The sequence below is a fragment of the Macaca fascicularis genome, chromosome 5 (assembly GCF_037993035.2).
Source record: "Macaca fascicularis isolate 582-1 chromosome 5, T2T-MFA8v1.1".
Classification (NCBI taxonomy): domain Eukaryota; kingdom Metazoa; phylum Chordata; class Mammalia; order Primates; family Cercopithecidae; genus Macaca; species Macaca fascicularis.
The window spans coordinates 3,363,051-3,375,602 of record NC_088379.1 but is presented as its reverse complement, the minus strand read 5'-3'; the positions used below and the strand labels follow the sequence as shown (position 1 = coordinate 3,375,602).

Sequence of the window (12,552 nt, the reverse complement as noted above, 5' to 3'; positions counted from 1 at the left end):
TAATGAGAAACTGACTAACAAACATAAGTACGGCCTAAGTACTAAAACAATAACAAAATAAGAAGAGTGGTGTGCACAGCTGTTTTGCTGTGGTTGCTTGTTTGCTTTTTGAGAAATCAGTTAGAGAATCATAGGAGCGGCTAATTCAAGGACCACTGACCAATTCCAGAACCTCTCTGAGCCTAAGATTCCCTAGTGGCCAACAACTTCATGAGCACACCAAGTAATCAAACAGGGATGACGTAAAAATGTTTTAAAGACAGTAAGGGCACAAACATTATCATTAAACCGATACTAAATATTAAAGTGCCAAGCACTATATACAACTATTCTACTCCAGTTTGAAGACTTTTGACTTGGAGTCCTTAGTTTATTTAATTCATCAGAAAGATGACAGTCATATACTGATAATTTTACACTTGTAAAGGCTGAGGTTTTTCAACAGGTAAATCTTCCTCCTGTACTACAGTCAAACCTTAGAAAAGAGCATCTTTTAAAACGCTCTAGGCCAGGTGCAGTGACTCACACCTGTAATCCCAGCACTTTGGGAGGCCAAGGCAGGTGGATCACTTGAGGTCAGGAGTTCAAGACCAGCCTGGCCAATATGGTGAAACTCCATCTCTACTAAAAATACAAAAATTAGCCGGGTGTGGTAGCACGTGCCTGTAATCCCAGCTACTTGGGAGGCTGAGGCAGGAGAATCGCTTGAACCTGGGAGGCAAAGATGAGATCGTGCCATTGCACTCCAGGCTGGGTGAAGAAGCAAGACTCTGTCTCAAGAAAAAAATCCTTTAATGTGTTGGTCAAGGATACGAAATTTCATAGACAGGAGGAATGAGTTCAAGAGATCTACTGTACAGCATGGTGACTGCAGTTACTACCAACGTACCAGATGCAGAAAAATCACTGAAAGAGTAGATTTTAAGTGTTCTCACCACAAAACAATGGTATGTGAGGTGATGCATAGGTTAATTAGCCATTCCACAATGCATATGTATTTCTTTTTTTTTTTTTTGAGACAGAGTGTCCCTGTGTCACCCAGGCTGGAGTGCAATGGCATGAACTTAGCTCACTGAAACCTCCACCTGCTGGGTTCAAGCAATTCTCTTGGTTCAGCCTCCCAAGTAGCTGGGACTACCGGCGCACACCACCATGGCCCAGCTCACTTTTTTTTTTGGTATTTTTAGTAGAGACGGGGTTTCACCATGCTGGCCAGGTTGGTCTCAAACTCCTGACCTCATGATCTGCCCACCTCGGCCTCCCAAAGTGCTGGGATTACAGGTGTGAGCCACTGCGCCTGGCCAATGTATACATATTTCAAACATCATGTTGTATACTACAGACATATACAATTTTGTCAATTAAAAATAAATAAATAGGCCAGGTGCAGTGGCTCATGCCTGTAATTCCAGCACTTTGAGAGGCTGAGGTTGGTGGATCACAAGGTCAGGAGATCAAGACCATCCTGGCCAACATGGTGAAACCCTGTCTCTACTAAAAAAAATACAAAAAATTAGCCAGGTGTAGTGGTGCACACCTGTAGTCCCAGCTACTTGGGAGGCTGAGGCAAGAGAATTGCTTGAACCTGGGAGGCGGAGCTTGCAATGAGCCGAGATTGCACCACTACACTCCAGCCTGGGCGACAGAGCAAGACTCTGTCTCTAAATAAATAAATAGCCTTGATATAAATGCTATATACACAAAACAAACGGGAGAACCATCACTGGCCCCTGGGCACCAAGAGACAGCGAGAGAATGGGTTTGGAGGGAGACTGTACAGACAGGCAGCCAGGCGACCCAGATAGCAGAGGCAGCAGCAGTCACTTCATGCTTTGCCAGGCTCCTCTCCTGCCCCTGCCACTGCCCTCCAAGAGCAGTATGGATGGGAATTCGAAAAACCGCAGTCACAACTAAATCCTAGCCCCTTCTGTTCTGACCTTTTCATGGGTTAAAAAAAGGTCCTCCAAACTTGTGCATGGTTTAAGCTCCTCCAACTCAGATGACTTTATCCCCACTTTCTCTCTCCTTTAGTTCTTCCAAATGTAAATATCCCATTTCCAATCAGAAATTTTGACATATCAGAATCAATTTTTTCACTCACTATATCTATTCCTAAGCATCCACACCACTTCCCTTACTGAAAATCAGGAGGCCTCTCCAGCCCTCACCCGCAACCAGGGAAGCACAGGAGAGTGAGGCTCCGTGCTGGGGCTGGAAGCCTGGAGGCTGCAGGGGCTGCGTGTCAGCAGGTGGCACTTAGAGATGCTTCAGGCCAAAAGGTGGTCTGTGTATATTAGTCATTAGTTTCTAGTATCTTGAACCGCACCTGGAGAAACCTTCTCTCACTTTACTGATGTGTATTATATTTCTCTAAAACACCAAGTTACTTAAATCCTATGTTGCCACATGACAGATGCTGCACTCCTGTCCCTCCCTTCCCCACACTGTTTCCTACCTGCACTGGCCTCACTGCCTTTCTTGGGACTCAACGGTACAGATGCTTGTTCTCCTGGTTCTTTCTCCTTCCCCTTTCGTCGGATGGGACTTAGAGAAGGGGGGTTTGTTAGAGAAGGCAAGGCTGCCTAAAATAGAAAAACAAAAACAAAAAACAAAAACATGTGATGGAAGTATAACAAAACTGAAAATTAGAATATTTGGTTTTACCATTTATTAGAAAGAGCTAACCCATGTCATTCATTTTGTTCTTGGACCCCTATATGTACAGTTCAGACACTGTACACATTTTATTTACTTTTACCCACACAATGGTACATGGCAGGGACTGGCCCACAACTTGCTAACAGGTACACAGAGAACGAATTGAAGATGGAAGGAGTCCTCAGGGAGCCCCTAGGCCCACGCCTTCCAACAGCAAACAACCAGGGCATTCGATGTTAGCCATGACACCATGACATGAGAAAGGGGTGCAAAGCAGCATTTTTTTTTTCTTTTTTTTGAGATAGGGTCTCACTCGCCACCCGGGATGGGGCGCAATCATAGTTCACTGCAGCCTCAACCTCCCAGGCTCAAGCAATCCTCCCACCTCAGCCTCCAGAGTAGATGGGCCCACAGGCACACGTTACCTCACCCAGTTAATTTTTTAATTTCTTGAGGAGACAGGATCTCACACTATGATGCACAGGCTGGTCTCGAACTCCAAGCTCAAGTGATCCTCCCATCTCAGCCTCCCAAAGTGCTGGAATTACAGGCATGAGCCACCATGCCCAACCCAAAACAGCATTTTAAACTCCCTTTTCAAAAAGAGGAAACAGGCTCAGAGATGAAGTAATTTACTCAAGGTCACAGTTGGTTACCAGCAAAGCTAGAAGTCAACAAATCCAGATGTATTCATAAAGTCTGAACTCTCTCCAATACACAACACATGAGAGAATATAAAACATGGAGGCTCCCATCACTCTAGGAGGCAGCCATCATGGAGCAGAGTGAAGGCAAGATGACCGAGAGGTGGAATTGAGGTCCTAGCTCTGGTACTTACTCACTCCCTGATCTTTTAGAAAAGTGCTTGTTATGGTTTCAATGTCTATAGTCCCCCAAATTCATACACTGAAACTTAATTACCAGGGTGATGGTATTAGGAGGTGGGGCCTTTGAGAGGTGACTGGGGCATGAGGGCAGACCCTCATGAATGAGATTAGCGTCCACATATAAGAGGCACCAGAGAGCTCCCTCACCCCCTCACCACGTGAGGGCAAGGTGAAAGTCCTAGATCTTGAACTTCCTAACCTCTAGAACTGTGAGAAGTAAATTCTGTTGTTGAAGCCACCCAGGCTATGGTATTTTGTTATGGCAACCCATGGTGACTAAGACAGTCACCTTAAACCATAATAGGATGAGGGGCTATAATCGGGTGCATGGACTGGAAGGCATCAGGGAAGAACCGCAGATAGTACATGAGAGGTTAGCCAGGTGTGGTGGTTCACGCCTGTAATTCCAGCATTTTGGCAGGCCGAGGTGGGCGGATCATGAGGTCAGGAGATCAAGACCATCCTGGCTAACATGGTGAAACCCCATCTCTACTAAAAATACAAAAAAAAAAAAAAAAATTAGCCAGGCGTGGTGGCATGGGCCTGTAGTCCCAGCTACTTGGGAGACTGAGGCAGGAGAATCGCTTGAACCTGGGAGGCAGAAGCTCCGTCTCAATTTAAAAAAAAAAAAAAGAAAGAAAGGCTACTGCACTGAAAACCCTGCTTGGTAGAAGGCACCAGTCACAAGCTCACTGACTGTATGAGCCCATCCACAGGAATGTCCAGAAGATGCAGAGTCACAGAGACAGAAGGTAGGTCAGTGGCTGCCTGCAGCTGGGGGCATGGAAGGTTTTGGGTGAAGGGTACAGAGTTCCTTTGTGGGTTCTAAAACTGATTCTGGTGATGGCTGCACAACTCTGTGGGCATACTAAAGAGAATGAATTATATACTTTAAATGGGTGAATTATATGAATTATCTCAAGAATGCTGTTTCCTGGCTGGGAGCAGTGGCTCATGCCTGTAATCCCAGCACTTTGGGAGGCTGAGGTAGGCGAATCACGAGGTCAGGAGTTCGAGACCAGACTGGCCAACATGGTGAAACCCCGTCTCTCCTAAAAATACAAAAAGTTGTGGTGGCAGGCGCCTGTAATCCCAACTACTCAGGAGGCTGAGGCAGGAGAATCACCTGAACCTGGGAGGTGGAGGTTGTTGCAGTGAGCCAAGATTGTGCCAGTCCGGGCGACAGTGTGAGACTCTGTCTCAAAAAAAAAGAAAAAAGAAAAAAAATCAAAAAACTAGCTGGGCATGGTGGTGCACACCTGTACTCCCAACTACTGAGGAGGCTGAGGCAGAAGGATCACTTGAGCCTGGGAGATCAAGGCCACAGCGAGCTACGATCATGACACTGCACTCCAGCCTGGGCAACAGAGTGACATCCTATCTCAAAAAAATAAAATTAAATTTTTTTAAAAATGCTGTTTCCAAAACAAAAGGCTAGTGCAGTAATCCAAGAGGGCCAAGAAGTCTTGCAAACAAGGTCCACCTCAGAGCAGTGGGAAACTCTGTGGGCCCTCTGAAAGCCAAGTGAAGAGGACACTCAAGATGGCGGCAGCGGCCTGCAGGGTACAGAGAGGGAAAGGCAGGCAGGACCAGAGCAGTGCCCAGAGATGTAAAGACATGATCTGGAAGGGAAACGCTGCTATGGAGGGTGGCAACAAAAACCACTAGCGATGGTTAAGGAAGGATGGCTGAAGTAGTAGACAGGGTCCAGGCCAAGAGGGCCAAGAAGTCTTACAAACAAGGTCCACCTCAGAGCAGTGGGAAGCTCTGTGGGCTGAGGCTGAGACTCTCCAGAGATGTTTGCAGAGAAGGGAAGTGACTGATGGCAGCTAAAGGAGAATGGGAAGTTAGTGGGGAGATTTTTAAAGGTAGAAGACACAGCAAAGAGAGAGTAAACAGATATAACAGTAAGTGAACTGGTCTATCTTAGGCTGGGCGTGGTGGCTCATGCCCGTAATCTCAACGCTTTGGGAGGCCAAGGCGGGTAGGTCACTTGAGGTCAGGAGTTTGAGACCAGCCTGACCAACATGGTGAAACCCCGTCTCTACTAAAAATACAAAAAAATTAGCTGGGTGTGGTGGTGCATGCCTGTAATCCCAGCTACTCTAGAGACTGAGGCAGGAGAATCGTTTGAACCCAGGAGGCAGAAGTTGCAGTGACCTGAGATCGCACCATTGCACTCCAGCCTAGGCAACAAGAGTAAAACTCCGTCTCAAAAAAAAAAAAAAGTATGTGAACTGGTCTATCTTAAATCCATTGTGCAAACAGTTAACATTTGTTTTGAAGTTGATTTTATTGCTTCACAGAAAAGCAAAACTGTCCCTGAGATTGGCAGAACATTCTACAACCATGGACATGCTCTATAACTATGCTAGCCAGGACAGTAGCCATTAACTAAGATTTAAGGAGACAGCAATGAGGTACTTTAGCCAGGAAAACCAATTCTGAGCTTTCTTGGCTAATGATGGAAACCTAAAACTAAAGCTATGTATTTCCCTCTTAGGGGTAACAGTGACTGATGATACCAAAGGAGCTGTAAAACACATGGTCACATTTTTTTTTTTCTTTTGAGACAGAGCCTGACTCTGTCATCCAGGCTGGAATGCAGTGGCACAATCAAGGTTCACTGCAAACTCCACCTCTCAGGTTCAAGCAATTCTCTTGCCTCAGCCTCCCAAGTAGCTGGGACTACAGGCATGTGCCACCACGCCCAACTAATTTTTTTGTATTTTTAGTAGAGATGGGGTTTTGTGATGTTGGCCAGGCTGGTCTTGAACTCTTGGCCTCAAGTGATCTGCCCACCTCAGTCTCCCAAAGTACTGGAATAACAGGCATGAGCCACTGCACCCGGCCACATGGTCACATTTTGATGTTAAATTTAGTGTCACAATCTGAGCAATTTTGTTCATTTAAAGTAAAAGAGAATAAAGAAGAGACAGATTACTAAATAAAGATAGTCTGGAAACCCACAGTCATTAAGGCTATATTAATCCAGCACCTAAGTGGGACATTACCTTTATTGCCGGTCCAGGAGCCACGTCGTCCAGGACATGTGCACAAATGTTGATCACCTTCAGCAGGTGGGAGAAGAGCTGCTCCACCATGGGCACCAAGGCCCGGTCCCCCAGGGCTGGCCAGACCTCCTCTTGCTTGGTGGCTGCTGGGTTGGCTTCTTCTTCAGAGGCCCATGAACTTCTCAGAGATTTAGGAGCACTGGCTGTGATATGGGCATAGATATTACCTCTCTAGCCCAACAGTATGGGAAGGACAAATTGCTTGGGGAACTGAAGTCATTTAAGACCCTAATCTATGTTGAGAGTTGGCCAGACATCTGTGTCTGATATTCAACGGATAAGCCAAACTCAAACTCAAACTCAAACTCAAACTGATGTCTTCCCCACAAATCTGTGTTCCCAATTTCCATGACTGTCACTACCACACACCTGCCCAGGATGTGAAGTCATCCCAGGTTTCTTGGTCTTCACAACCGAAGTTCAGTTGGTGACCCAGGCCTGGCAATTCTGCCTCCTTCATTCTCTTACGATCAGTGTCTTCCCTACAATCCCAAAGCCATTATCTTGGTTTAGACTCCCCATCTCTTGCCTTAGCGTCAACATTAATCTCCTGAGTCTCTCTACCTTCTCCTCCAGCCCACATTCAAGTTGGCTGAATGATCTTATTAAAATACTCATCTTTTAGTCCCTTTCACGAAACTCTCCTATAGCCTCCTAAAGCAAAGAACACAGGTCCCGATTCTTTCATGGAGATTGGCAACTTCTCCCAAAATCAATTTCAATGGACTCCGTCTTCCTTGCTGGCCACATCCTCCGTTATCATCGCCACGGTGCTGCACCCTCTCCCTGTTGTGCCCTTTCCTATCAGCCCATAAATCTGCCCAAGGAGAGTGATCATGGCCACTCTGTGTGACCACTGCACTTCTGTTTACACGTATCCCCTCTAATCTAAAACCAACTTGAGAATGGAGTCTATACTTTATACTTTCTTACCATCCCAGTGCCTGAGGCAGTACTGGCATATGGTGCCCACTAAGATGAAATTCAAAATGAGTTTATTTGTAGTTAACTGAGGGGCCATACTGGGAAGAGGCCACTTTAAAATACTCAGCACAGAACAGCTGCATGTGTTTGTGCATATAGGTAACATCTGAAATTTGACTAAAGGGACAAGCCATCACTGGCGATGACCTTTTAGTATTTTCCCCTCATATGCTCAGCACCCCCATTCCCCCTAAGGAAATCAAAATCCAAGCCTCGGAGTCCCTGCTTCAACTCAGTACCTGCAAGCAAGTTTCCGGCCAAAATCAAAGCATCTTGATGGGCTGAGAGATCCAATGGGAACCAAGCTGACGAGAGCAGGGTCAGAATCATCGTGGCCATCCCAACGGTACAGCTCTTCCTAGACTCATCGGAGGCGCTCAGTGGAGGCACTCTGGAAGCAGACATTTGCAAGGTCAAATTATAGAAAAATTTCAAGCAAACAACAGTCTTCCTTTCTCTTGCAATTCCAAGAGAAAAGCGTGTCACAATATGTTTTATACCAGCTCAGAAACTGTTTTACTGTTAATCAACTAACAACTTTCCTATAAATTAAAGCTCCATAAAAATCATTTGAGAAATGAAATCAGGTAGTAGATCTGAATAAAAGTACTGGGGCCTAAGTGTCCAATGAAGGAATGCTTCCACTAGGGCATATGACAATGGTTCTGCTGAATTGGAGATGAGATAGCTACCCAGACATTTGGGCATCTTAATGCCATTGAATAAACAGGTCCAAAATAAAAGAGAATTGGCTGGGGTGAGCTCTTTATTACTATGGAAAAATAGTATACTTGATACCCAATGGGGCAGGTCTGACGTGGTTGGTTTTCCTGATACTAATATTATCTTGGTTCCCCAATGGCATCCTTTAATACCCCATATCTTGTAGTAAAAGTTATTGGAAGACAAATTGCAATCTCATATAAGGAGGACTACCCAGGGCTCAATCCCCTAGAAAAGAGAGTATAAGTCAAACTACCAAGAACTGAATCCCAACCACCTGAGGTGCTGACTGAGGATTAAGAGAACACAGAATGGGTATGGAGAATAGAACTCATAAATATCAACCCCTTGTGAACAGATACAGAAATGAGGATTATGGTGTCTACTCATATTTTTTTATCACTTAAACCTATCTATATTTTAAACTTTAAAAAGTATTAGAACTGTATGTTTACTTGAATGAATTTTTAGCTTTCTTTAAATTAATACATTTTACTCCAATGCCAAAGTTGCTCAGAAGTCAAGTCTAGTGCCGGACCTATGACTAGAAACCATAGTTGCTCAGTCTATATGTGAGGAAGGCGGGAAAGCAATCATTCTAGAGCAGAGAATGTAATCCACTTCAAGCAAATGTCAGCTGGTTATTCACTGACACACACAAGAAATCTACAGGTTTACTTCTCAAATGTGATGTGAGTCACCAAAATCATTCTCAGTAATTGATACACAGAATGAAAGCTTATTCCTGAATGCTGGAGAAGACTTGAAATTATTTCCCAGATGTGAGTAGGGTCATCTACTGGGGGAAAATCATTTTTAAGTAAAAGCTGTTAATGTAAGTACAGTAGTTCCTAAATCATCACCATTTCATATGTTAGGTCACATTTAAGTGAAAAAAGGTTCCTAAACTTCTAATATGCAGCAAATAATTCTGGAAAGAATCAAGCTAATGAGAAAAGTATTTTGCCAGCATATGAAAATTCCCCTAGATGAACTTGAAGATCACACCCTCAAATTCCCAAAAATGCCTAAGAACATTTGGCATTCAATTCCCACAGCTCCTGTCACTAGTCTCACACAACTAATACAGCAGAAACAAGTATTCTATCAGATATTTTTGCAAAAGCCAAACTGATAAAAGACTTAAAAAGAAAGAAAAAGGGCATCCTAATAACTACGTTTATATTATACTGTTGTAGACAACTATTAATACATACTGAGGAAAATACATACCCACAGTGCCAACCTAAACTCCAAATGCAAACTGGGAAGGCAGTGGAAAGAAGACACAAAGCTTCACAGCATCCAAACTATAGAACAAAGAAACAATAAAATCACACCCAAACACCACAAAGGTTTATTGAATTATATCTCCTTTTACCCTTTATAAAAAGTACAAACAATGAGAACTGAGATCTGTGTATGATAACCATGAGATATCTGTCCCACCATGGTACAACTTCCTACTTTAGACAACTCAAATACATGTTATCGGAATGGCAATTATATCCCAATGAAGAGAGACTCCTGTGCTGCCCACACCTTGAAATGCTGTCCCACCCTTCTGCCTCTCAACTGCCCCTGCACAACCTTAGGAGCGGAGCTCCAGCTGACCACATCATCTCCCTGACCAGCCTCCAGAGACCGTAAGGGCAGGAATCCTGTTTTTACATCCCAGGCCTACAACAGTGTCTGACACATGTCAGCCACAATAAAAATAAATAATAAAGTTTACAATATTTTGAACAAACCAAGGGAAGAACAAAAAAAAATAAGCAAAGTTTACAATATTTTGAACAAATCAAGGAAAGAACAAAAAAAATAAGCAAAGTTTACAATATTTTGAACAAATCAAAGTTTACAATATTTTGAACAAATCAAGAGAAGACCATACTGCAGACAGCCCAAACAATATTTAGTTTTCTATAACATGCAAGTATTTCTTTTGTCAAATAAAATAAAAAGGTTTGGCTGGGTGCAGCGGCTCACACCTGTAATCCCAGCACTTTGGGAGGACGAGGAGGGTGGATCACGAGGTCAGGAGTTCGAGGCCAGCCTGACCAACCTGGTGAAACCCCACCTCTACTAAAAATACAAAAATTAGCCAGGTGTGGTGCCCCGCACCTGTAATTCCAGCCACTCAGGAGGCTGGGGCTGGAGAATCGTTTGAACCCGGGAAGCAGAGGCTGCAGTGAGCCAAGATCACACCACTGCGTTCTAGCCTGGGCAACAGAGCGAGACTCTATCTCAAAAAATAATAATAAAAATAAAAAGGTTTAACCTGGTCACCAACAAATTAACATTACTTTTGCATATTATTTTTTCTGATGACAAAAGTTATACTTGCTCATTTTAGAAAATTTGAGAATACCTGAAAAATATAAAGAACACAAAAATCATCCACAATCCCAAAATTTATCTTGGTGATTATCTGCCAATGTGAGGAATGTATATATGTAAATATTATTTTTCTTAACTGAAATCCGACTATACCCCCTACTAGGTTTGTATTCTGCCTTTTTTCACTCAATACTACAATTCAGATTATATATCTCCACATTGTTAAAAATTCTCCAAAGCATCACACTATACACTAGCATATGTACATAATTTAATTGTTCTTGAATTCTTGGATATTATGGTTCTTTTCTAATATCAGCAACATAAATTATTATTATAAAAATGTAAAGACGGGTGTGGTGGCTCACACCTGTAATCCCAGCACTTTGGGTGACCAAGGCGGGTGGATCACCTGAGGTCAGGAGTTTGAGACCAGCCTGACCAACATGGAGAAACCCCATCTCTACTAAAAATACAAAATTAGCTGGGTGTGGTGGCACATGCCTGTAACCCCAGCTACTCGGGAGGCTGAGGCAGGAGAATCGCTTGAACCCGGGAGGCGGAGGTTGTGGTGAGCTGAGATTGTGCCATTGCACTCCAGCCTGGGCAACAAAAGCAAAACTCCGTCTCAAAAAATAAAAATAAATAAAAAATGTAAATTATAAATATTTTTCCCTTAGTATATATTACCAGGTCACTGAGTTAATTATAATCAAGACATTTTAAACTTCTGATATATTACCAATGCAGGTGACAGTAGTTTTCTTTCTCTTTTTTTTTTTTTGGAAACAAAGTCTCGCTCTGTTGCACAGGCTGGAGTGCAGTGGCTCGATCTCGGCTCACTGCAAGCTCTGCCTCCCACGTTCAAGTGATTCTCCTGCCTCGGCCTCCCGAGTAGCTGGGATTACAGGCGCCCGCCACCATGCCCAGCTAATTTTTGTATTTTCAGTAGAGATGGGTTTCACCATGTTGGCCAGGCTGGTCTCGAACTCCTGACATCAAGTGAGCCCCCCACCTCGGCTTCCCAAAGTGCTGGGATTACAGGTGTGAGCCACCACGCCTGGCTTATTTTCATTTTTATGTCTTCCTAAATTGGCTGAATTTTTTTACTTTTGGCATGTATTACTTTAATAATCAGAAAAAAATAGTTATTTACATTCCTGGAGTAAGCTAAGATCCTTTTCACAGAAACACAATTTCTTAGCAAGCCCCACAGATAAGTAAGAGCTCTAATACAAGCACCTCACCATAAGATGACCATAAAACTAACTGGCCATACAAGTCACGAAAAATTATTATAATTTCATTAAGACCAATCAAGAAAGAGACTTACAGTGAGTGCTCTCGTGGTTGATGTGATCAGTTCATGAGAAACTGCTGCAATAACTCTTGAAAGGTTATTTTCCATAGTGACATCTGTTATGCTTGGCAGTAGGTTATAGCCTCTGTATATTCTAATAAGAAAAATACAGAGACTTAAAATATACTATTAAAACATATCTTTTTAAAGATCAAATGGCATTTAAAAGTTTAAGATTAAAGATTAAAAGAAGTTAAGCAGTCTCAACTTTTAAGTGAAAGAGGGGCTGAAAATAAATTTTGATCATTATGCCATAACAATGGCTGAATTTATTCCCTCCCTTCCTCCCAGTCTGCCCCAAACACTTTCGCTGCCGCCACACTCCCCTTACAGCATTGCCTACTATCTCTAAGTTGAAATAAATGCTTCATGAAGTTACTCCTGCTTCCAAGAAAAAAAATTCCTTTCTCCACTTCTGAGCTCCCATGGCACTTTTCTGCATTCCCTTCATGGCACATGTAAATTTCTATCCCCCATTATAGTTATATTCAAACTCTAATTCCTTTAGAACACATGGAAAAAAGGC

General features: G+C 43.2%; 1 protein-coding gene across 4 annotated transcripts in view; it reads right to left on the bottom strand.

Annotated features, from left to right (window-relative positions):
* The window catches only part of HTT (huntingtin), a 167,821-nt gene that overhangs the window by 85,979 nt on the left and 69,290 nt on the right, over positions 1-12,552 (bottom strand). For all 4 annotated transcript variants that reach the window (XR_012434581.1, XR_012434582.1, XM_045392045.2 and 1 more), the window contains 5 exons: positions 12,000-12,120; positions 9,560-9,636; positions 7,843-7,994; positions 6,560-6,762; positions 2,456-2,582 (listed from right to left, as the gene is read on the bottom strand). Coding sequence is in view for 2 of the 4 variants with exons in the window: in XM_045392045.2 (XP_045247980.2) it covers positions 2,456-2,582; positions 6,560-6,762; positions 7,843-7,994; positions 9,560-9,636; positions 12,000-12,120 (680 nt within the window). In the remaining 2 variants the exon portion in view is untranslated. The remainder of the gene's footprint in view (positions 1-2,455; positions 2,583-6,559; positions 6,763-7,842; positions 7,995-9,559; positions 9,637-11,999; positions 12,121-12,552) is intronic.